The 27,565-nt window shown below is 36.0% G+C and overlaps 1 protein-coding gene across 1 annotated transcript in view; it reads right to left on the bottom strand.

The window, feature by feature from the left end:
* Positions 1-27,339, bottom strand: part of LOC149776291 (uncharacterized) — a 42,713-nt gene extending 15,374 nt beyond the window's left edge. The window contains exons 1-8 of the mRNA XM_089942746.1: positions 27,193-27,339; positions 26,380-26,642; positions 21,398-21,587; positions 18,980-19,181; positions 18,320-18,484; positions 10,966-11,378; positions 10,262-10,417; positions 4,052-4,146 (exon numbers count right to left, since the gene is read on the bottom strand). Of these exons, the coding sequence (XP_089798872.1) occupies positions 4,052-4,146; positions 10,262-10,417; positions 10,966-11,378; positions 18,320-18,484; positions 18,980-19,181; positions 21,398-21,587; positions 26,380-26,642; positions 27,193-27,282 (1,574 nt within the window). The 5' untranslated portion in view covers positions 27,283-27,339. The remainder of the gene's footprint in view (positions 1-4,051; positions 4,147-10,261; positions 10,418-10,965; positions 11,379-18,319; positions 18,485-18,979; positions 19,182-21,397; positions 21,588-26,379; positions 26,643-27,192) is intronic.
* Positions 27,340-27,565: the final 226 nt, after the last annotated feature.

Below are 27,565 nucleotides of genomic sequence, written 5' to 3'. Positions count from 1 at the left end.
AAATCTTAGCTTCGTCTTATACTCCAAATTGACTTATATACAGATTTTGTCATCCGAATCACTTTATCATGTGTCACATCATTTTTTGTATGGGAAAAGGCTAAAACTGGCTTGTTGGAACATCAAAACAATGCTAGACTCAGCCAACAGCAACAGACCAGAATGATGCTCTGCCTTAATCGCACACAAACTTTCTCCGCCTTGGTGTTGACACTGCTGCACTTAGCGAAGTCTGCCTTACAGAGGAAGGAAGTCTGAGAGAACTCGACACTGGATACACCCTGTACTGGTCAGGAAAACCAAAGATTCAAAAACGACTTTCAAGAGTCAGTTTCATGGTCAAGGACTCAATCTCCACCAAGTTAACAAACCTTCCCACTGGTCACACCGATCACATCATGTACATGCATCTCCCATTAGGGAACCAACAACATGCCACTCTTCAGTGTACATACTCCAACACTCCAGGCAGATCCTTCTGAAAAGGATAATTCTACACTGACTTGCGCAGACTTCTCAAGAGCATCCCTGAGAGCGACAAAATAATCATCCTTGGAGATTTTAATGCCAATGTGGGCCAAGACTCAGAAGCCTGGAAAGCCATGCCATTCTTGGGAAACATGGCATGGGTGGCTGCAATGACAATGGGTGCCTGCTTTTTGAAGTTTGTACAGAATTCCAGCTCACTATCAAAAACACCATATTCCAGCAGAAAGACAGCCTAAATATGACCTGGATGCATCCTAGATCAAAACACTGGCACCTAATCAATTTCATCATAGTATGCCAGAGGAACTTAAAATATGTCCTTCATATCAGAGTGATGCCCAGTGCAGAGTTACACATAAATCATCGTCTTGTCTGATGCAAGCTCAACATCCACTTCAAGCCCAGGCCCAGACAACAAGGAGGTACCCCGAGAAGGAAACTCCAGATCAAAAACCTTTTGTGTGCAGATATCAAGGCAGATTTTAAAGAAAGCCTGCAGAAAAGACTTGAAGAACCTAATTTTCCGCCATATCTAGAGATGTGCAATAACATCAAGGCTACCATTCTGCAAACATCCGAAGAAATTCTTGGATTCACTACTAAGAAAAACAAAGACTGGTTTGATGAAAACAACCAAGAAATCCAAGAACAGCTTGCCAAAAAGAAATCAGTGTACCAAACCCACCTTGCTCAACCATCCTGTCCACAGAAGAAAGCAGCCTTCTGACTTATCTGCAGCTCCCTCCAGTGCAGGCTCCGAGACATACAAAAGGAATAGTGGAAAAAGTTTGCAGAAAGAACCCAGCTGTATGCTGATACTGGTGACTACAAGGGGTTCTATGAAGCGTTGAAAGCAGTGTATGGTCCTTTCTTTCAACTACAGAGCCCCCTATGGAGTGCAGATGGCCAAGAGCTACATACTAACAGGGAATCTATCCTGAACCGCTGGTCAGAGCACTTCCACACCCTCTTCAGCACTACAGTCAGGAGGCAGCTATTGATTATATCCCACAACAACCACCAAAGATGGAACTCGATGAGGCACCCACACTGCAAGAGACTGTTAAAAGCTATATAACAGCTGAAGACAGGAATGGCTGCAGGAAAAGATGGTATCCTACCAGAGATAAGGAAGAGAGGAGGCCCAGCATTGCACACCAAACTCACGAGTTCTTTGTTTGCTGCTGGGAGCGAGGGAAATTTCCACTAGACCTCCAAGATGCAATCATCATCACCTTGTATAAAAACAAGGGGGAAAAGTCTGACTGCTCAAACTACCATGGGATAACTCTGCTCTCCATTGCAGGCAAAATCCTTGCTAGAGTGTTTCTGAACAGTCTAGTACTCACCATTGCAGAAGAGCACACTCCAATGAGTCAATGTGGCTTCAGAGCCAATAGGGGCGCAACTGACATAGTGTTCATCCTGAGACAGATCAAGGATGTTGAGAACAAAACAGAGGACTGTACATCACATTTGTGGACCTGACAAATGCATTAGGTCATCTGACATGGTAAGCAGAACTAGACTGTGGAAAAGCTCGGCTGTCCTCCAAAGTTCCTTACCATGGTTGTCCAACTACATGAAGACCAGCTTGGTCAGGTCAGAAACAATAATGACCTGTCACAGACCTTCCCCATTATAAATGGTGTGAAACAGGACTGCGTTTTAGCCCCCACATTTTTCTCAATCTTCTTCAGCATGATGCTCCAAAAAGCAACAGAAGACCTTGATGACGAAGATGGCATCTATATCTGATTTTGTACTGATGGCAACCTCTTCAACTTAAGGCGACTTCAGGCCCACACTAAGACCTTGGAAAAACTAATTAGAGAACTTCTCTTTGCAGATGCCACCACCCTTGTCTGCCACACAAAAGCTGCCTTATAGCGCACAACATCCAGCTTTGCATAAGCTTGCCAGCTCTTTGGACTTGAGGTTAGCCCAAAGAAAACTGAGGTACTTCACCAGCCTACTCCCAAGGAAGAGTACTGGCCACGAAGCATCTTCATTGATTAGACAGAGAAGAATGTATTCCACCAGTTCACCTACCTGGGCTGTGTGATATCCTCTGATGCCAAGATCGACAAAGAAATAAACAACAGACTGGCAAAGGCAAACAGCACATTCAGCCGACTCTATAAACGAGTGTGGTACAATGCCTGTCTCAAGAGAGATACAAAGATCAGCATCTACAGAGCTGTCATACCAACCACCCTCCAATATGGTGCTGAATCTTGGGTCACCTAAAGCTGCTACCTCTGCCTCCTTGAATGCTTCCATCAGCACTGCCTCTGCACCATCCTCAACATCCACTGGAGTGATGTCGTCACCAACACTGAAGTCTTCAAACAAGCAGGGATCACCAGTGTTGAGGCCACACTCATGAAGATACAGCTATGCTAGGCAGGGCATGTGTCCAGGATGAAGGATCATCACCTGCCAAAGACTGCACTGTATGGTTAGCTGTCCACTGGCCACCATGACAGAGGGGCACCTCGAAAGAGATATAAAACTCCATGAAAAAGACCCTCACCACTTGTGGCATCAGTCACCACCAATGGGCATCACAAGCTGCTGACTGTGAAAACTGGCAGCATACAGTTCACCTGACCACTGCCACCTTTGAAGAAGAACAAAAAACAGACAGGCCAACTTGGAGGAAAAACAATGGCAAAGAAAAATCAGGAACCCATCCACCACAACCCAGACATTCCTCTGCAACCTCTGTGGACAGAGGTGCCTGTCATGTATTGGGCTTGGCAGCCACTGGCACACGTGCATTAGATGCAGACATCCACCTTCCTAAATCTTTGCAAGCAAAGTCAAGCTAACAACAACAGTGCAGTAGCATATTTCATTATCAATTAATACCACTGGTAATCAATTCCTTCTAGTTTTAGATATCATTTCATTGTCCAATAATCACATGGCTTTGTAGTGGCATTTACATGCTAATTAAATATGCTACAGCAGTAGTCAGGTTTTCCAAGCTAACATCTGTCTGAGGTCAAGATTCGGCAGACCAGATCAGATTAGAGAGGCTACCAGGAGGAAAATGAGGTTACCCATGGGTATTATGAATACGATACCATATAATGAAAGGAAATGCCTGGTGGCTACTCATGTAAATTTCTCAACCAGTGACATCTTGTGAACTTGCCAATAGGACCGACACCAATTTAATGTAACATATAACATGAGCAAAGATCGAAAACAACTGCTGCCTAAGTACAGGAAGAGCAAAAAAAATAATCTTATTTACTGGGAATGGAAAGGTCTTTATACTTGCAAACTAATTAGACAGCATGCGAAATGGACATTCTTGGGATTTAACTTAAATGGAGCCTATATGAATATAACTATTAAAAAATATTTAAAACTTGAAGGAATATGTTATATATGACATTATGATGGTATGACAGAGAGGCTCATACCAAAATATGTCAAATTCCCAATATGACATTTATAATGTACATATAATAACTAAACATAACTAAGAGTTGTCTTGCTGATAAAATTTACATGGATTTGATACCAACTCATCAAATGACTGACTGACCTGTAGTAGAAGGCTTTTACAGTATTTCCTGTTTTGACATTCTGTATGTCTGTCAGCTCTCTGAATACTGCTCTCCACTCTTTGTTTTTACATACCTGTCAAATTCAAACTATCAGTCAATAAATTTGATATCTTGTCAAAAGTGAATTGTAGAAACATCATGTCTGGAGTTGCAAAATTAAAAAATGTATAATAAATTTAATATGTTTTGTCGGAAATGAATGCTTGGACTATCAATACATGATGTAATCCAGTCTGAAGTCTGAATTTTATTTAATACTACTACCATATTGCTCTGACAATCAACAATTCAATTTAGTATTGTCGTGTTAATTCTTTGACATTTTTGTTACACATCAAAATTAGATACTTTGGCCAAAGGAAAAAACTAACAATATAATTAGCTAACCAACAAGCACACATTCTTTCAAGTTCTTTATTTTTGTTAATTAAAGCTAGTGGGACAATGTCAGTGCAGGGAATGGTGACAGAGTTAGCTTTAAGGAGTACAAGGTACTGAATGTTATTTAGTAACAATCTTAAGGATGATAACCCAATAATGTTCCAACAACTGAGCTCTCTATATGCAAAATCTGATACAGTTTGCTGCTTCTAAGTCAATCAATATGGTCTACTTGATCAGTATGTCAAGCACAATCCAAAGAATAACCATGGAATTCTGAGAGGCTTGTTGTTGTTGTTGTTTTGGGTTTAATGCAAGTTTTCAGTGCAAGATAGGCTATACAAGGCAGCTAGTACACTGGTTGAGGAAAAACCTAAGAACCACCAACCCACAGGAAGCTTACTGACCATCTGTTCAATGTGGAGAATTATCAGTATGATGCAATCCATTCATGCACCTCACCTGGGACACATGCATTATGGTCATCATTTTCAAGGATGCCATGTCCTATGAATATTATGACTAAATCATCACCAAAGAAAATTTGCTTGTAGAGTGGTTATCATATCTATTAGCAGTCTCTGTTCTACAGTTAATTCGAATCTCAGTGTTACACTATCAATTCCATATTATTTTAATTCTGTGCCTGTAATATTTTTTCCCTTTTTGGAATTTAGTTCATTAAGGTGTATGACAGTTACATCATGTGTCCTACCCATAGGAATTTGGGTACACCATAATATTTTTAAATATGTTATGATCTATGGTCTTAATCTAAATAACAGAAAAAAGCAAAATCCAACAAGTTTTATTAAATACAACAAATGATTTATTTGTCTAGAATACAAAGAGAAAAATTTAAAAATAACTTACAGTATTTTGAATGTAATCAAAAATGGTCAACAAAGTTCTATCACAAGTCCAAAAGTATAGAGTATTCCAAATGAGTGCCAGTAGCCTTGAATAATGTTGATGTATCACAATGACATAATCCATATAATCAACAAGGTCAAGTCCTTAACTGAAATTCTAGCAGCCAACCAGTCAAATTCAGGTAGACTATAAAATTGCCAAGTAGACATGTTTACTAAACAAAATGACCTCATCCCAAAGAACAAACCTGCAATGGACAAGAAGGACATAATGAACTATTTAATACACTGTCTACTAATTGACCCTTACAGTCTATAATTATAAAAGGTAAAACAATATGGGGATACATAACAAATATACAACTAAGATATGGGTAAGACCTTGTGCTAAGGAATAACATCACAACTTGCCTAACGTTAAAAGGCAGTGAGAAGCTAGTGTATTCCTCTTTCTCTATCAAAATTATATTAAGTAAACATAAAATCAGTGAAATCTTCCTGTTATTATTGTTGTTTCCTTCAACATGTGCATTAAAGTCAGCACTCTTGCTCTCAACTGTTATTGCATGTGTGTCTGACTTTTTCCCCTCATTAAATGGTTACAATGAGAAACAAAAGGAAAAAAGATATTTAAATTGGATCCTCAATTGTTTACTTTGTGTGTACATAGGGGTATACTTTTTTGCACTGCATACAACCAGATGAGCATGTGTGGCATTTAAATATATTGTTTGTCAGGATTCTTCCAGTCAAAACACATTTCTCATCTTACTATCATCCCAACTAATCCTTATGGGATGTGGGACCCTGAACCTCAAGGTAATTGGTCTCTTATGACCTTTTGGGCTACTGGACCCTGAACCCAAAGTAGAGATGATGCAGTGGCTCCTGTCCTGCCACCAGCTCCTCCCCAGATAACATCTACCAAGAAAGCTGCAGGCATAACATCATCCAGGAAAGACAAGCAGTTTCTTCTTTTTCCTAATACATAGAGCCCCTATACACCATGAGGAACAAGTACAGGAAATGGTCCTGAATGCTCCTATGTAACTTCCCCTGAAGGATGCAGTAATGCCTAACCAGTCTCCTGCTCAGAGTGTTTTAGATGATAATGCATTATCTTTCAATAACTACAATGAGTCTGAGGTAGGAACAGCTGAACTGACACCTATCAGACCCACCAGCAACTCCCAGTTCAATGAAGTGGAGGAGATCTGGTTTGGATAAGGCAGTAAATGAAGTTTACTGCCTGCTACCCACAGACTGGTGCCTCAAACTATCTGGAGCACAGCCTGAGATCCTTTCATCATTGGAAAATATCTCTGGGACTCAACCACAGGCAGATTTCTTGCTTCTTCCACATTCCTCAACGAATGAGTATATATCACAGAGTTTCTCTATAGACCAAGTCTTTGCTTGATGTCAAAGAGTGTGGTCTGTTCCTCTACCCTGAGACCTATGGTCTCTGCCTCTAGTTACCAGGTACATTCCCTGATGTGGCCCATTAAACCTCCCAATTTGGATGCAGGTGCATCCCAGGTGGGTATTACAATTAGAGCCTGGGCATGCATTCCCATTAAAACAACTGAAGCTATTAAGTAGATAGGCCAGCTTTAGGTCATCATTGCTTCTCATGCTGACCTCTTCTTGGCTACTTCATTTTGTGTTCTGAAGGAGGCAGCTCTAAATCAGCTGCATTACAATGCATACTGAAAGATGTGACCAAAATATCCTGGGATTCACTTTCTGTTGCAATGGCTTTATAAGTGGAACATTTGTGCGAGACTCCTTGCAAGGTCTTACTTAACCATAGTAAAGACCTTCTAAGCGCAGCTCCATTGGAAGCAAAAAGCCTCTTCAGAGGACTCATCCCAACTGTGGCTTCACAAGATTAAAAGGATCATAAACACAGATAATTCATACCTGCTCCTGGTCCATTGCAATCAGCTAGAAAGCATATTAATGTCAATTGTCCCAAGGGGCAACCCAATAAATCATCAAACTGATGCAGCACCATTCTAATGAACAACCTCAAAATGAGACCTCCTCCTCATCAGTAAGGTCTCTGGCATGAAAGTTGCTGAAGAGCTTCTAGGAGGTTCTCCAACTAGCCCTTCTTTCCAAAGGAAGGGCTGGGGGATGACCTTAGGGACTTACACTCTCTCCCATACGTCCTCTTAGGTTTTCAAACTGGCCTCTTTTTGGAGGTTTGGTCAAGCATCACAGAAAATGGATGGATCCTTTCTATTGTAAATGAGGGCTATTGACTTCACTTTTAAGAACAAACCCATCAAGGACCCCCATGTTAATACATAAGTCCAATCTGGTGAAATTAATGGAAGAGGTGCATACCCTTTTGCTGAAAGGGGCAGTTAAGACAGTCCTGGATGATCACTCTCCCACGTTCTACTCCTGAATCTTTCTGGTTACCAAGAAAATGGGAAATTTTGTATCATCGATCCCTCAATGTTAAACCAGTTTCCTCAGAAAGAACATTTCAAGATTGAGACCACATCCTCTATCAAGAACATGTTGCAACTGTCAGATTGTGCAGACTCAATCAACCTAGGGGATGCCAAATTTGCACATCACAATTTTTCCTCCACATTGTTAATACCTGGAGTTTTGTTTGGACAAGAAATGTTTTCAATTCTGGGATCTGCAATTTAAAATCTTTTCATCTGAGTTATGCAAATAGTAGCAGTATATCTCAATGACTAGGAACCCCAATTCTCCAGTATTATGATGACTGGCCAATCCATAATGTTCAGTCCCTTCATCAGGATCTGTCCCATCTCATGACTTTCATTTACATGAGGATGAATTTCCTCACAAACCAGAACATAGCTTGTCTTCCACTGGATTGTAGAGATCAAATCCTGGTACTTTCAGGGGTGCTATGAATCAAAACATCATTGTCTGCTCTCCTTCACCAATCTTCTAGACCTGTTGATTGATCAACCTTGGTCTCTTCCCCACAGGAGGGATCTTCTGTCACAATACAGGGGCTCTCTGCTACACAACAGCCTACACATACTGCACCTTCACACTTTTCTTGTTTCAAGTGATCTATCTGCCAGAAAACGTTTTTGGGCTTGGTTGCCATCTCCATCATTCAAACCAAGAGAATTTCAACATCCAAGGTCTATGATTGCAGGTGGAGAATCTTCCGTGACTGGTGCAGTAAGAAACACATTCATCCCATCTGTCCCTCTGAAGCATCCATTGCAGACTTCCTTTTGTTCCATTTTGACAACAAATGATGTTAATTATTAACTATCAAGATCTTTAGAGCTGCAATTTCCAGTACATTTAAATTTTCTCAAGGCTCAGCAATTAGTTCATATTTGCACCTTGCTGATCTCATGAGGCACTGTGAGCTGCAGGGACCTGTCTCACACCTTCTTTGCTGGAATCTTGTGTTGTATGGTCTTTAACCAAAAAAAACTATGACCTTATGAGTGAGGCCTCCTATAAAGACCTCAAACAAAAGACTAATATCTGTGAGAAGATGCGTGAGATTCATGTGTTGTCTATTGACATAAAGTGTCTCCAATTCAATGGAGATTACTAAAAAGTATATGTCAGACACTCTTCATGTTTAGGGCAGCATGTTGCTCCCAACAGAGAGGGAGTTGTTGCACCCCACAAAACAAATGTAGCAATTATTTCTTTGGGACCCATCACTGCAGCACAACATATGGCCCTGAGAAACACTAATATTCTATAATTTCAAATAGGAGTACATTCTATTTTCTGTTTTGATCAGTTATAACGAGAGCATCAGCCTATCCACCTGACAAATTCAGCTGCACAACAGCGATGGAACACCTATTAAAATGTAGTTTTTTGCGGGGGGCTGGGGTAGTAAAACTAATTTGAAATATGCAATACTTACCTGTCACTATTATTGAATGCCTGCATCATACCCTTATCTGATGTCATCTGTGAAAAAGATGACCATTGTATGCATGCCCCAGGCCTTGTGACAAGTGGATTCCATCACACTAGCAATTCTCCACTCTGTGGGAAGGGATATTCACATCAAACAGATGGTGGTGTTCCAGCATGAAAAAGTATAAAGCTGAATAACAATGACAGATACATATTGCCAATTATTTAAGATATTTATTTAAGAATTTTTAAAATCTTAATGTTACTATAACTGCATCTATCACAGACTGATGTGCTTTTTTCTTTATGTATTTACAGATGATCAAATATGACAATAAACTTTTTAAAGTTTATATGCAATGACTTTTATATCCCTCCAACTGCAAAAGACTGTCCTCAAAATATCTACTTTTCAAAGGCAGCAACATAGTCTTTCTTGACTCAAACCAGTCCTATCTAAACTTATTATAGAGGGTGGTTCATTTATTCAAGAACTATTCTCCCTTGAGGCCCTTTTAAGAAGAAAGCAGGAATTATTCATATCTATATACAAAGTCTGAGAACTTCAAATTTTGCCAGAAAACCTTATATTTTTAAAAATAATCATCCTTCATTCACCAAGCAAGCTTTGACAACTTTCAGTACAAAAATTCCATTCTGAATCTTTAAAGTCAAATTTAATTTATTTCTTAAAAGAAATGTGCAAAATAATTTTATTTTGCTGAAATAAAAGAAAAATGGGCTCAAATTTATAAGTTTTATAATGATTTCATACTTTTGAAATTTTTTTTAGCATCTGAATAATTTATATAAGGGAAAGTTATAAAAAAAGTTTTGCTAACAAAATATTTTGTCCAATAAGGGCTATCTTAAATTTTTTATGTGTTTATCACTTTGAGATTCTGATAAAAAATTAATATCATACTAAATGTTTGTTAAGCATCAATCATCCTTAATCACCCATGTGGTCAATACCCCAATCTCTCTGACACACACAAATATACACACACATATATATTTTTCAACATATATTGCACAGACCTGCTTATACCCTCCTCTTTCATGCACAGCCAGAAAAAGCTGGAACAGTCGCACTGGAACATTGTACCAATGAGGGGTGGACACCAGCTTCAGATTATTTCTCAACATGAAGCGTCTGACATCATGTTCAAATGCCCTTTCATTTCGCTGATACATCTATCAACAGAGAACAAATATTTTACTAAATGATTTATTTTATAACAAAAGAAAATTCCAAACCTATTATATGTTCATGTGCTTTCTGAATACAAGGGATCAACATTCAATAGTAAAGATGTGCCTGTTTTAGGGATGATAACCTTGTCAACGGTTGTTTATTATGATATTTAGTTCAGTGGTTCAGAGTAATCTGACATCAAAAGTCTTTGTGTATGAAAACTGATGTTTACTGTAATGAAGACAAAGAGCAGGGCCTAACCAAATGATGTTGCCATTGTGGCAAATAGCCAGTAATTAGCATGGCTGAATATCAAAATATAATACAAAAAGCCTACTTATTACAATTATGTTTGGAAACTCTCAATTCTTTGACAATAATTTATTACTCAGGCAGCAAGCATTAACTGAGAATAATTTGAGCATAATTTGTTGTGCATCAAATTGAATGAATTAATAATCTGACCCTTCCATTTTACGTTAAATTCTGTAATAGCTCTCATTCCCTGGAAGTCAAAATTGCATCATTCCCTACCAACAAAACTTACATCAATATCTATCTTGAACTTCTCCTCCTTTGTCTTGTTTATCATGGAGCTAGAGATGTTAAGCTGAAACTGGTTGAAAGAAATTGGGGATCCAGTAAGAGGAAAGACAGTCATGATATTGTCTCCAAATGCTTCCTCTTTCTCAGTCAAAGTCTTCTCAGCCCAGGGTTTATTTACTCTACTGGAATCTTCAAAAGATTTAGGTTTCAGTGAATGTTCCCTCGATACTGTAGTAGCACTTCTGGAATTGTTACATGTAAAATCATACCATCCTTTTGTCATCATACTTGTTGCTTTATCTTTTTGTGCATGAACACGACTTTGTCTTTTTCTGGGCAACACAATCGGTTTAAGATCACAAAACTTGCACTTGTCATAGTGTTTCCTAATTTTTTTCTTGCAATTACTTTGTTCTGAAAAGAACAGAAAATTGCTGATTACAAGAAATGTGATATACATTAAATTTGTGTTTTTCGTCATGCTGCCAACTAATAAGCTGATAAATTCTGAAAAATTTGAAAAACTGCCATAACTGCATATCAGTTAATATACATCTGCATACAAACATGCATACAAAATTTAATCTGTCAATCTCCAGTATTTTTATTTGCTATACTGGTGTTATGAGTCTATGCTCTTAAAAAAATAGTAACAGAAAAGAGTGAAAACAAGCTTTAAAAAATGTAAGAAATAATTTATTTCCCTAGAAAAAGTGAAAAAATGAGAAAAAGAACTTACAGTATTGCAAATTAAATCCAAAATATAATCCAAGAATAAAAACACAAGCCCAATCAATGAAAAGTCCTAAGTGAATCACAGTTCAAATCCCAATGAAAATCCAAAATGGAAGGTGATGACATCTGTAATAATCAACATTGTACTGATGTGTCAAGTTTCTTGTTGAATTACAGAAAATATTATTCCAGTTTTTGAATTCCATATAAATTCCAGTAAATGTCTTTGTCCAAGAATTATCAGAGCACTTTTATATTTCCAGGGAAAACAATCACTTGAGATTCAATAATTTTAAGAAATTAAAAACAGCCCCAAACTGGACAAAACAGGAAACAACTTGATGTCTCAAGTGTTAAGGCATGACTGATAGAATTCTTATCATAACATTAGTTATAAACTAACTAAAATGCAAAACAGATTCCCAGATGGGGGTCAAGAATTCATCCTTTTGGAAAAAAAAAGAAGTTTGTTTATCAAATGAAACGTTTTCTTAAAGTCACGTAGTCCATGTATGACGTTGACCCAACGTAATGATTATTACTTTGAGACAGATAAAAAAATAATTATAAAAGGTTGTTTGCTAAAACTGTCACTGATTCCAAAACAAGGTCAGCAACTAGATACAATGTTTCTATTATTAATTGTTTACATCGAAAATACAAAAATAAAAAGAAGTCAGTCAGGACAAACAGAACTTAACTCTATTCTGGACAATATCAAATCCAGTAAACACTATTACATTAAAATAGCATGTAATGGACTAATTTTTTTAAAATCTAACAAACAAACAATTAAATTAAATATACATAACAAATGGACATATATCAGAAGAACTCAGTGATGGCCTCTTGTCCATCCAATGTCTGTCATCCATTAGCATAAGTTTGATACTGCTACTCCTCCTAATTTACATGGAGGATTTCCAGTAAACTTTATACACACATTCATTCAACAGATGAAGATCTGGGTAGCTGTCTGCATATGGTGAATTAAGAATGGTCAAAGTCCGACTCTTCATGCTTGATAGCTGCAGCTTTTGAAGTGGCTTTATTATAGTTCATACATGTGACTTGACCAGATAAACACAAACACAAGTTTACATTACAATAACATCATACCCAAATAATTACAAATTCTGCCCTTTTCATATTCTAGCTAAAAAACAGAAACTGGAAATAGAGAAAATTTTGAAAACAAAAATGGGAAAAGTAAAAAATTCATCATGAAAAGTCACTTTTTAAGAATTCACTTGTCCTGGAGCAGTGGCTGGGAAACAAAACAGCACAGTTCTGTAGCTTCATGTTCTTGAATTTTTGTTTGTTTAACATTATCTCAAGTTCATATCACCCCAATTCAAGGCTTTGAATATATCTAATTATCCTTGAAATTTTTAGCTAGCAACAAGAGGAATCAAAAGCCAAGACAATTCTGAAAACTTTGGCTTGTATTTCATTCAAGTAAAGTTCATGATAAGTAAAGTTACAGAATTTCACATTTCTCTACTAATAGCTAGAGGATTTTAATTCTCAGAAAAGCTACTGAATGCTCCAGGCCCTGTAATCACAAAACTCTTCAACTCCACACCTGAATTCAAATCCGAGTTTTCCATTAAATACCTGAGAACTGATATGCTCTCAAATCAAGATTAGCAATTGAGAGAACCACTCAACACTTGAGTATTTCACTTAAACAGATGATATAAGGTCTTACCTAACTCAAGGAATACACTCAATAATGGCACACAGCCTACATAGATGCCAGATAATGTGTTGTTGTTGTTGTTGTTGTTGTTGTTGCTGTTGTTGTAGGGTTTAATGCCATTTTTCAGCACAAGATAGGTTATACATGGCGGCAAGTATAAATGGAGGAGGAAGAACCTGGGAAAAGCCCAGAAATAACCACTGACCCATGAGAAGCTACTATCAAGCTTTCTCACATAACCACATTGGCCGAATCTGAGACTCAAACCCATGCAGACAGAGGTGAGATGGCAGTGATCTGTAACAGTGAGCACGTTAGACCACTTGGCCACTCGGGGCCCTGATAATGGGTGTAAACAAATGAAAGAAAGCCTTTCCTTACAAGATGTGGATGATTTAGAATGCTTAAAGAGATTTAGATTTCAAAAGCAAATAATTTTATTTATGGTATCAATTCTGTAATGATTCATACCCCATAAAAAATCCTTCTAGATCATTTTCATTGCAATGCCAAGTGCTCTGGGCCTTTCAATGTTGTGTAAGTGTAGCCATATGTGGATAATAAGGGACAGCATATTGTAGCCATGTTGTAATCTGAGTTACCACAGTGTTACTGATGCAAAAGAAAATAAAATTTCAAAGTGAAGATGAATTGGCAAAAGTAAACAACAATTCTACAAAATAGCCAATGAGTACTCATTCTTATAAACTGCTTTATTACATTTATGATAGTGACTTCCCCTTTGCTAAATAAACATGTACTGTGCATCTCATTTCTGCACAGTAAACTGGTAATGGAATATAATGGAGCACCAAGAAAAAAATACATGGTGTCAATATGCAAGTGCATACTCTTTTGTTTCATTTTTCTTCTACTTTTTAAATAGTCTTCATTCATAATTCATACTTTAATTTGTCATAAAATTAGAATTGTATCATTATTATTATTATTAAGTCTGCAGGTGCAAAATTACTACATGTCTACAGACATTATATATTACTCATCATTTTATATACTGAGCATTTTTTTCCTTAGTTTCATACTATTAACTTTTTAAATAATGTACTGGTTTCTATTAAGATAATAACACTAGAAATAAGCTGTTTAGTTTCTAAATCATAATTCCTTACCATTCAAATAGGGTGACTTTTTGAATGTGTGAATGGGTTGTTTGATGGATCAATGGACGGATGAACATATGAATAAAAACATATTGGAACACAATGATAAATTTAAAAAATGGATGAATCCTTTTTTCTGATGCAAAGTTTGTTCATGGCATATAACTATATCATAAAATATCAGATAAACTTAGTCCATTTTGGTCTAGGTCACTGAAAAATATACAATACATTAATTGAAAAACTGATTGTTCTTCATGTGTATCAACTATGTTATACTTATAATGGTTGTGCATACATCCATTTCTATGCTTATTTCAATCCTAATATCATTAAGAGAAATATACTTCTCATGTCTGTCCATATGGATCTGCATATAGTATGAATTGTAGTTTAAGCTGGCATATACCAATCAAAATAGACTGCTCCAGTGGTCTAGTGGTTACAGTGTCTGCCTCAGATGCAGGAGGTTGCGGGTTCAAACCCCAGCAGAGTCATACCAAAAACTTATAAAAATGGTACTAACAGCCTCACTAGGTGCTCAGCATCTAGAGGGTAGTGTTAGAACTGGTCAGCTTGGTGTCAGGATAATGTGACTGGATGGGACATCATGCTACATGTCCGTGGCATGATGCCACAGAGTTGGATATTATAAACTGCCACTCTGCAGACATTGTAGCAATGTGACTGAAAAATTGTTAAAGCTACATTAAAAATCCAATTCACACACACACACATCCAATCAATATAAGACTTTAACAATGCTTTATACTGGTCTATAAATGGATTAGTCTTCTTTTGGCCAATATTGGTATTGAAAGAAGTGATATTATTCCTGCTGAAACATTGATGAACTTAATGAAACTGTAGAGTATTTATGTTGGGAATGGCGATGACATTAAAGCAGTGAGACAGCTCCTCTGCAACAGTCACTTTTATTAATTCACACATATGTGCAAGGCTCTATTAATACTTGGGTCCCTGGGTGCCTCAGTGGTCTGTGGCACTTGCCTGAACTGATCACTGATATTTGTCCATGTGGTTTTGAGTTATGCTCAACCTATGTGAGACATGAGAAAGCTTTACATGAGTGATGATTCTTCCCAGGGTTTTCTTGAGTCCTTCCTAACATGTGCTGAAAATGTCATCAAACCCACAAGATCAAGTCAAACATATTAATACTGACCTATATAAGGCAACTCTTCATATTTTTTGTATTGTTGCAATTTGCTATATTCAGGAAAGATGAATAGTTTTAAATTCTGTATACAATCAATATGATTTTTTGAGCAATTATAAGTACTGTTTTACATCATAATGAAATTATAACAATCTGTTTATGTTTATATATGTATTGAATTCTACACATTCCTCTAAATCAGCCTTCATATGCTTACTCAATAAATAATGTTATATTCAAATGCATGATTTTCTAATAACTTCCCCTTTGTTTTGCATTTCCAAAGTGTTTTGTTATATATATTTATTATGTATTGTGTGCTGGCTTTTCTCCAAGGTTATACGTTTGGTATATCTAAATTCTGTGATTGACCTTGGTAAGTAATTTAGTTCAAGGCCTACATGACAAAACTCTATTTTGCAAACAACATATTACATAGCTATTATTTCTCTATGATTTCAGATTTATGTGTTAGGATCCTTATTACTGGAGGTAAACATGTTTACTGTATCTGAGTTTAGGACAATAGTTTTTCACTTTGCATTTTTTTTATCTTGTTGACAACTTAGATTGTTCTAGAAGTTGTTTACGAATTTGATGGGAAGTTGACCCTCATCCTGGTTCTGTTACTCTGTCTTAGCTTTTTATATTAATGTTGTTTAGTTCAAAATTACTCATTTCTGCCTTAACATCAGAAGTAGAATCAGTTATATTGTTGAGTTCAGGTTTTATTTGAGAGGATGTATTTATTTAAATTATTTACTGGATTTACTAAGTGTTCTTTGATTTTCAGACTAAATCACTGTTTTGGGATTACTGTGAATTCATTCGAGAACATTTTGGATTATATCATTGTGATACATTAAAATTGTTGGCGCATTGATACATTACAGGGTACTGGCACAAAATCGCATTCAAAGTTGGAATTCATTTGTATCATCACCGAAATTCATTTGAAACTGAATATTTATGGACTTGTGATAGATCTTTTAGCACTGTTTTTAATTTAATTCACAGTAATATGTGTTCTTTTTAAATTTTCACTTTGTATTCCAGGGAAATCATTTCTTTCTTGAATTTAACAAAATATGTTGGTTTTCGCTCTTTTATGTGATTTAGTTAAAGACCATAGAGTCATAACAGTATTGTGCATGGAAGAATGTTTCTTGCCTCAGTTGAGACATTGGAAACAACAAAATGATTAAGGTCTTAGTCATTTATTATTGAGTCTGTCATGATAATAACATTTTATGTATGGTTCTTTTACATTTAAAGATGAACACTTGGAATTTCAAGAGAAGAATTATGACTAAACCGATTAAAAAACCATAACCACATGACATTAATTTAAAAAAATTAATTTATTTGATAAATTGCTCCTTTTCTTTATGATAATTACATTATGAAAATATATGTAAAGCTGTTGTCTACTGTAGAAGCAATTCTTTTCCCTTCTTCTGGCTCTATTATTTATCATATTATGCAAGGATTACAGTTTGTAAAGTAAAATACTGTATGATGGTTAGTCTGAGACAAAGAGAACTCAGTAAATAAATCCTTTTTAAAAATGTTATATTGTAGATATTTATGCATTAATGGCCTTCATCACCTCCTTTTACACACGCTTATTCCCCCCTAACCACCCCAACTTTAAATATGTCAAACAATACATCCTCTCTTTTCAATACACTCTCCACCAACACAACTTTCTCTTTATCAGTCCAATTCGCTATTTTTTCTTACCTTCTCTGTCATCTATGTTTTATAACACACTCAATACACAATATGCAGAAGAAGCTGATACAAACAATATTTAACAGAAGTGAGTGAGCAACAAGCACCTTTTGCACATTCATACTTTATATTTTTAGATCTTGGTAGCTGATGCTTACACACTTAATAATTTGAGTAATACACTGCCCTCAACTGAGTTCACTCAAATCTGAGGAGGTGTTCATGAATCATAAACTCAGTGTACATTCACATGAGGAGCAAACTCGGTTATTTTGAGTTGAGTTTCTCACTCACCTTGAGGAGTTTCATGAATACAAACCCAGGTTTTTTTCTGAGTAAAGTACAGAATTTCAGACTTTTCTATTATGAGTTTCAGCTTTGTGTTGAAAGTTTCAGAAATACAGAGCATAATTAACTTGAAGTTTGAAATTTTTTAAAAGTGCCAAGCACAGTGTCTATCCATAAATTGTGTTCAAATATAGATTAAACAGGTGAGAATCAATGTCACAATTTACTGGACAGGTAAATATGCAGCCAGTACATACACATTCATATAAGCTTCTAAGTCCAATAGAAGGTTATAGAAAATATAAGTATCATAATCACATCAGATTATTATACAATGAACCAGATGTAACATACTAATTGAATTACTGTATTTCAGTTTTAAACAAATTAGGACTATTCAATTTCTACCTGGGGATGGGAAAACACATACCTTTTCTGTAAGATTTGGGGCTAAACTCACTGTTGTTCTGTACAGTTATGATTATTTTCTCTTATCATATCTTAAAAAAGGTGGTTTCCACACGCCTGTTTGAAGGTAGATTTTAAATAGAATAGACCTCATTAAAATAGATTGAATATAAATATGTATGCTTACCCGCTTCCTCTGAATCTTGCTTTGTATTATCGAATTTCCTCTCTTTCCTCCTTCTTTCTATACATTTATTATTGGGTTTGTGTTCTTTTCCAATAACTGTTTTTTGAAGTTTGAATTTATTATAATTTTTCTCAATTTCCTCACTTTTTTCCTTTGCTATTTTCTCTACAATGGAAAAATAAAATAAATGCAGGCAAATGGTCTATAAAACAGACATAACAAATACAAAGATGTTAAAGAACTGGAGATCATCACTGTCAAACAGATAACTACTTCTATAATAACTTTCAAATTTGAACTTTATCAAGGAAAAAATCTCCCTTGTCAGCCTTTATAGTGTCTACCATATCTGTAAAAATGAAACAAGGTGCTTTACATACATGCACTCCTGCAAAGGTATGTAAAGATATTTTGCCCAAAATAAGATACTAGTAACTGATAGTTTATTTAAGCATGTCCTTGAGTATTAAAAGCGACCTAAAAAAAAACAATGAATGTATATTAGCCTATTGAAAATAGCAAAATACTCACATTTTTCCACTCCTCTACACTCTTATTTCCTGCATTTTTACCAAGTGTGTGTGTGTGTGTGTGTGTGTGTGTGCTACAATATGTAAATATATTAAACTGAATGGCACTTAGAGATTCTAAACAATATACCAATTAATGATCCCTTTTTCTCTGATGCTTTCTGTTGATCATACTGAAACACACAATATGATATCCTCCCTTCACATGTCATTCCCAGAAGTCTGTCAGCCTCAGCAACAACATCTTCAATCTTGTTCCTTCTATATGTCTTTCTGTTGCTTTTGGAACTACAATGAGCTGTTAAATTGAGCTTCCTCCTGTACTTACTTTCCTTGTAACGAAATAAACAATCATTAAAATGTCACAAGTTTCGATTTTGTTGTAACTGTTTTTATACATATATTTAATTCGGAATTATAGAAATACACATCTATCAACAGTATAGTTGTCCTCTTCTTCAACAACTTCACCCCACCCCAGCAGCCACCTGCTTTATATGGCTAAAATCCCATGACACTGATGAGTGTGTGTACAAAAGTAACTCTCAAAGATAGGCTACACTTCTGACATGGCCAGCATATTAGTGCAAAAACTGTAAAGTTTACTCGTCATGAGCAGTCACATAATGGTTGCTTACATATATAAATCTTGCTAATATCTGTTGATTTTTCAACTTGACACACTGACATTTGTTTCAACATGCTGATAAAGTAACTTTAATCCATACAAAGAAGTAAGTAGTCACATTAATCTTACTGCTGTGTGTTCCTTAGATATCAAGTTTTGTGACTTTGATAATTACTGACTATTATTACCATGATATCAAAATGATAAAAGTCAACTGTTCATCTCTTGTCAGCATGACATCTAGTCACCAGATAGTAAATATGTATGTTAGACCTTGTGGCTTGCATCTCTTGGATTATGAAATGTATTTAACCAGGTACAGCAGGAGGAGATGGCAATTCAAAAGAAACTGACAGAAAGACCATGCATACCAGTTTTGTATATAACAGACGACATTCTCAACTGTGTAATGTTTTCATATTTTTTATAATTTTCTAAAACCTGTGATAGAATGACTTTTCAATGACATATCATCAGTAAAACTAAAATTTGTAACAAAATAATACATTAGGTGCCAAATGTACCCCCACAAGACAATGACATAGGTTAGGAATTAACTCATCTATGTATCATTGTCATTTTTAAAAATTTTTGAATAAATATAAATGATGGTGCAAAACCACCTTTTTAATAAAAACTAGGATTAAAAATCACGCTGTAACTGTCATCCATTCCATTTTCCCTCTTCTGTAAAGTGCATAATTGATCAGGTTTTAAAAAAATCTAAATTCAAAATTTTTCAACTGTAACCAAATTTTGTTTAGATGAATTGTTGTTTTATTTTTTCTTATAAACTGAGAATATTTAACAATATTTTGCAGTTTCTGCATCAATGTATTCCTTCATTGGAAAATAATAGTTCTTACACAAACAATTAATTATTTGCAAAAGGAAGTGAGCTTGTCCTATGTTCAACTGGTTTTAGCCTGGTAGCCTTTCAAGTACATTTCACTTTTTATGAGACAGATAACATATGGCAAACATATCAATTTTACTTTATCACATCTTAATGTCAAGCTCTTTTGAGCTGAACAATATTGTGTTTTTCGGCAATTAGCTTTTGTCATCTTGATAATTAAGGGTTGAAATATCAGCACTATCAAAGTGAAAAAGCCTAAGAACTAAGAAACATACACCACTATGGATAATCTGAGATTACTAATCTCTTGATATGAATTCAAGTTAGTTACTTTCACATGTTGGGACAAATATCAAATGTGTAGAATACAGAAATCAACAAATATTCATTAGATTTCTATCTGTAAATCCATTATGTGGCTGCTCATGAAGGGTAAATCTGACAGTTTTTGTACTAATATGCTGGCCATGTTAAGATTGTAACTGCTGTTGAGGAATTCATTTAAACACAAATTTGTCAGTGCCAAGGAGTTCTGGCCATATAAAGCAGGTGGTTGCTTCTCAGGTGGGGAATGTTCAAGAGTATGACAATTGTAGCTGAAAAACATGCTAACAATAAAAAATTTACACTGAATTTATCTTCATCACGGATCACTGCCATCTCACCTCTGCCTGTTTGGGTTTGAGTCTTGGGCTCGGCTAAGGTGGATATGTGAGAAAGCTTGCCGGTAACTTCTTGTGGGTCGGTGGTTCTTTCCAAGATTTTCCCGGGTTCTTCCTCCACCATTAATACTAGCTGTCATGTATAGCCTATCCTGTGCTGAAAAATGGTGTTAAAGCCTATAACAACAACATTAAATTTATCCTGCTGTAACAGCAATGACACCATTATAGGATGAGTCACTTCTACAACTTAAACAGATCTTAGAGACTGGTAAGAAAATAACAGTAAAATCTTTTGAGATTTTCCTCACTTCCACTGCTTTCTGTAAACAGTTTTCAAAACCCTCTCAAATAATATCAATATATTTCAGTGTGGTGTGTGAATGCATAACTCAGAACCTTTTTATGCCGTGGTTCCTGCAGAGTACTTTTGTCCCTGTGACCATACAGCTCCACATGGGCTGAGCGTATCCAACCATGTGTATGTTGCTCCCCCAGATACTCCACATGGTAACTAAGTGGATCCCCATCCAAGTCCACAGTAAAATGGGAACCATCGACTGGGTCTCTTGTCACCACTGCAGGCCATCTGTAAAGTTACAAAACCACATGTAAGATTGGGCATAGGCTTCAACTGTCATTTATCTCTTCTTTCACCAATGCCTCCCACCTGATATCTGTATATTCAAACCACCTGTATTAGAAAGAAACAGTACAAACAAAATGCACAGACCTATTAATCATGGTATCAAGGTGTATATCTGTTCCCATGTAAACATAGAAACAGTTATCACAGACAATATTTAGTGGAGAAAATATTCTCCATAAATTGGTTCAGATAGGTTAAGTAGATACTTACTTTTCTAATACAATGTGACCCTGCTATAACACAGTAGGTGGGCGTAGGGGTGTGCGATAATATCGAATACCAGAATGTTGTGGTATTAAACCTGACGATACAATAATCGCGATATAACTTTCTTATATCAATATAGTGCGATACTGACATAAATTTTGATAACGATTAGCAAACAAACTCTATTACCGTATTATTATAAATTAATATTAGCCATATTTCACTACTTATAATAGTTTCTGATTGACAATGACCTATTGAATTCCATACCTTTACCTCCGATAATCAGCTTCAGTAACATTTCTATTTCGTTTCCAGAGCAGTTGCAGCATGGGTAATGGGAAGTTACATGTCTGTGAATCTTCATCCTTTTGAAGTTTTAACCTCTTTTTGTCAACATAAAAGCACCTTGCTGACATTGATGACTAACTGACATTGACCTTGAACTATATTTCAAGTATGGCTGAGTACAACCTGGTGCAAAATTCAAAAGCTCAGTCTGCCATATGGACTCACATTTCAGACATGTTTGCAAATTTCTTCCGTGACAAAGTACAAACCATTAGAGACAAGCTTGACACCACAATTTCAACTGATTCATCGTCACCATACAGTTGAGATACAGAATTTGAGCGGCAACCATTAGCAGCATTTGAACCTGTCTCTATGGATTTTGTATGTACAATCCTGATGAAGAAAGAGTGCACCAAAGTCATGTGAACTTGATCCTATTCCAACATCACTGCTGCTTGAGTGCTTAGATCCAGTATTGCCTTCACTAACTGATGTTATTAATACCTCTTTCTCATCAGGGGAATTCCCATCATTTTTCAAGACTGCCATTGTAAAGTCTCTGCTGAAGAAACCAATACTAGACCATAATAATTTAAAGAACTACAGCCCATTCATATAAAAAAAATCTTAGAAAAGGTTGTTCTATCCCAGCTTGTATCTCATCTGAATTCAAACAGTCTTTTTAGCAATGTACAATCTGCATATCACCCTTGCCACAGTATTGAAACTACTCTTCTAAAAGTAGTTAATGACATTCTCTCTGCTTTGGATAGTGGAAAGATTACAATCCTCACCCTCATCCAGTGTCTCACCAATTGTACACTGATGACACGCAAATATATAAATCTAGCCATCCAACTGAAGTTGATGCTACCATCCTAGGTGTAGAGAGGTGCATTTCTGATGTGAAATCATGGATGACATGTAACAAGCTGCAGATGAATGATGATAAAACTGAGGCCATTCTAATCACAACATAAAGACTTTCTCAATCACATCCTTTACCTCAAACAATAAATATCAGCAACACCAACATTAAATTCACACAATCAGTATGAAACCTAGGTGTTACTCTGGACAGTACTCTCACATTGCACCAACATGTCATCAGCATATGCAAGGCTGCATATCTTGAGCTGAGAGGCATCATCTCCATTCTCAAATATTTTTCAGTTGACGCCACTAAAACACTTGTGTGTTCATTAGTACTTTCAAGACTGGACTATTGTAACTCAATTCTGTCTGGTTCATCTCAATATCTACTCCAGAAACTTCAAAAAGTTCAAAACACAGTTGCTCGGATCATACTTAGAGTACCACGATCAGAGCACACCTCCCCGCTGCTCTGTACCCTACATTGGCTATCCATTCGATCCTGAATCAAACACAAAATTTGTTCTCTGTGCTACGTTTCATTGATGGACTCTAATCCAACATACCTATCCAACCTCACCTATGTGTACACACCAGCAAGATTCTTACGCTTCTCTTCTGACAATCATATACTCATTATTCCCACTATGAAAACAAAGTCATATGGACAGCGTTCTTTTGCATACCAGGGCCCGGCAACATCGAATGAATTGCCCACTGAACCTAGACACAAAGACACAGTGATCCCATTCAAGAATGCTCTCAAAACTCACTTATTTTGACTGCAAGAACAAACTTAAAGGCATAATAATGTTTCCTACCTTAAATATTCTCAGCATGTTATTTTGTTTTCTAATTTCATGGTGTTTGTTTTCTGTAATAATATCATTATATATGTTTTTTTATCTTATAGGTGTTGTCTAATGTTGTAAAGCGCTTAGAGCTTCTAAAGATTAGGTGCTATACAAAGTCCTCATTATTTTTATTATTATTATTTAAACATTTTGATGATTTCGCTCCATTTTCAAAAGGAAACAACATTCAACCATTTTGGACAGTGAACTGATCTTCTTTTGTTGCATTACATTTGATTGGTTTTCAAAAGTGTCAAATTCACAAATCAGGTCCTAAGGAAGATGCTAATAAATATCGACCAATTTTGATATTACCAAATGTATCAAAACAGATTGGGAAAAAAATCTCCATGACTCATTCATGTCATATTTAACCAAACACTTGACGTTACAGCCTATAACAATCAGGCTTTTGACAGCATCATTCGTAGAAGACTGCTTTGATCTCACTAACTGATAAATGACTTTCAGCACATGATGAATGTTGAACGACAGGAACTGTACTTATTGATTTCAGGAAAGCTTTCAACATGGTGGACATTTAAATCTTTTGAGCAAACTGAAAATTTACTAATGTGATGACAACACAATTAAATGGTTTACTTCATACTTAAATGAGAACACAACATTTTTATATATATATATATATATATATATATATATATATATATATATATATATATATATGACATTCTGTCTGAAATTGGAACAATTAGATATGGATTCACACCTTTCCAATCTTATTAAGTATTCTGAGCTGCAGAGACCTGTCTCCCATTTTCTTATGCCCAGCTGGAATCTTTCTTATATTTTATTATCTTTAACAAAAACTCCCTATGAACTATTGATTGAGGCCTCAATTCACTGCCTGACACTCAAGACTGTTTTTGCTCATCCTACTGTCTGCAAAAAGATGAAGTAAGATTCATGTTTTGTCTACTGACACTGGCTGTCTTCGGTTTAATGGGAATTATGATTCCATATCTCTACCTTGTTAACCGGGATTGTTAACTCAAAATCAAATACCCAAGTAGCTCCACTACCTGTTGAGATCACCAGTCTCAGCTGAATCTGTACTTGGTATGATCATGTTAGACTCTTATGCCAGTGAGGGCCCTTGTTTCTATCTTAAGGCCTCCAAAGGACAAAGGAATGGTAGGAAACATCTTTTCCTTTCTCATCATGGTTCCATAGACATTTCAGCTGCCAATATCTCAGATCGGATTGTCACCACGATCAAAACAGCTTATCAGTCTCTTACCAACAGAGACCTTTCCTTTATGAAAGTAAAAGTCCATAAGGTTCAAGCACTTGCTGCCTCAAGGGTGTACCTTAATCATTTCTCCTTTGAGGAGGTCATGAAAGGAGCACTTTGGTGTTCCTATACTATCTTCTCCACCTTTTACTTCTGCTCATTAGCAAAACAGAGCACATTTTTTTTCTCTCTAGGACCCATCACTGTGGCACAATGTGTGGCCTAGAGAGACACCAATATTCTATAACAGACTCTACATTTTCTATGTTTAACAAGAGCATTAGCCTACCTATTGACAAATTTAGCTATCACAATTGCGATGAGTAAGTGTTTGCTGCTATTAAATTGTAGTTTTCATGTGATGGGTTGATAAAACAGCTTAATTTGCAATACTTACATGTTGCCATTGCTGAATGCCCTCTTCCCACCCCACTCTGATGTCCTGGCATAATTGTTGTCTGTGAAAAAAGATGACTATTCTGTGCATGTACCATGTGAGAAGTACAAGTGTAATGCATCATACTGACAAATATCTACCCTGTTGGAAGATGTATTCACATCAAAATGGATGGTGTTTTCTGCATGAAAAAAAGCTGTCCAATAGTGACAGGTAAGTATTGCATAATTAAAATCAGTTTACCCCCACCCAACTAAAAAAACCTATTTATTTACAGTGGATATGACCAATCAATATTAAGAGCACCTGTTTTCTCTAAAGACAGAATGACATGGTATGGATACATGTGAAGACAAAGACTTTGCAGAAGACAATATATGTTTTTGTTCAACTATAAAATGCACAAATATCTGAAAATATGAGAAACAGGTATATTTAAAAAAGCATGTTAATATGCATATTAATATATGGTGATATTACACTGGCCTTAATGGGAACAAATATATGGCCAGTGTGCAGACAGGGATTTCCTTTTGGGTGATTGGGTATGGGTGACTGGACCCATCATTTAGGAAAATAATTTAATTCTTAAGAACCAATATTTTTTGGAGTAAACATTTTAATTAGGAATTCTGAAGTCTGCATGGCATTCAAGTACCTTTCATCAGGATTCCAGCCCATATACACTAGGATTGGGGCATATTTTAGGCACCTGAGAAACACTACAACAACTCTCCTTTACAGAGAAGCCAGTTTGAGACTGTCACTGAATATAACATGGTAAAATGGGGGCAATTAAACAGCATGTAATCTATTAATTTTACCACCTGAGATTAGGAACCAGCAACCTACTTGCAGTAGCCAACCATTTTTGCCCATACTAAAGATCCAACTTCCAGACAGGACATAACATATTTCAGCCCAACCCTGCGTGCCAGTGTGTCATATTTTTTGTAATCTTCCTCAGGATCCAAGCAGTCTCTGCGGTCAGGGTAAGGGTTCATGTGACAGAACCAATGTTCAACTTCATCTAACTTTTTGAGCTCATCAGCAGGAATTCGACGCCATTTTTGACAGTTTGGGTTATCACACTGGATCCATCCCCATTCTAATAACTGAAAAGAAATGTAAGAAGAAACAAATACCTGAAGTGTTTGTAATGTCTGCATATACCATGAGATTTACAATTTATCATATTCTGAGATTCATTTTTAAATTTTCATCAATCCAACATTCTAAAGATGTCATTTTATTTCATTTTTATCCTGTATTAAAAAGTTACATATTGCACTGTGCAAGCACATGACAATTCACATGATCCTTAGGTCTTGTATCTACTGGTGTCTTAACCTATACTCAAGCTGCTACTTACAATAGTAGATTCAAGACACGGTCATTAAGTTTGAACTTTGATATACAATGTACATCTTGCAAGTCAATGGTTTAAGGTGTATCATTTACCATTTAGCTACTTTGCTGTAAATGTCTACCACACTGTGGCAATTTAATCATGATTCAATAAATATTATAGTGCAAGTCCTTTTGGGTTTATGTATACTTTGATCTATGTATATAGTTTAAACCTGCTCAAGATGGAATATCATTAATAAATAAAATATATAACTATAAATAAAATATATAACACTAGCTGGCCAGTTTATCAACCTCTAGCTTGATTTCAAGATTCTCCTTTAGTTTGGCTTGGGATGAAACTGCTGACTGTGAACTGAATAAATCTTTGCTTGAATGGGACATGTTTGAGTTATCCCCCTTGGTTAGTCTGGGTCTTTCACTCCACAAATCTTTGCTTCATAGGTGTCATAGGTCCTAAAAGAATAGTAGAGGGCTAGAGAAATAAAATTACTTCAAAACTTGTCAAGAGACAACACACATACCACTGCCAATATGATGGTGTGGGCCAAATGAACCACCCTGGAAAAGATTTCAGAGAGGCCATAACTCTGATGAATCTGCAGGAAAATGGTGAGTATCAAACTTGGCCAAGGTCTTAATGTACATTGTTCCTCAATATGATTTA

This window comes from Sinohyriopsis cumingii, chromosome 18 (genome assembly GCF_028554795.1).
Source record: "Sinohyriopsis cumingii isolate HCF-2022 chromosome 18, ASM2855479v2, whole genome shotgun sequence".
In the NCBI taxonomy this organism is placed as follows: Eukaryota; Metazoa; Mollusca; class Bivalvia; order Unionida; family Unionidae; genus Sinohyriopsis; species Sinohyriopsis cumingii.
Note: the sequence above shows the minus strand (reverse complement) of the source record. Positions and strands in the feature narration are given on the sequence as shown.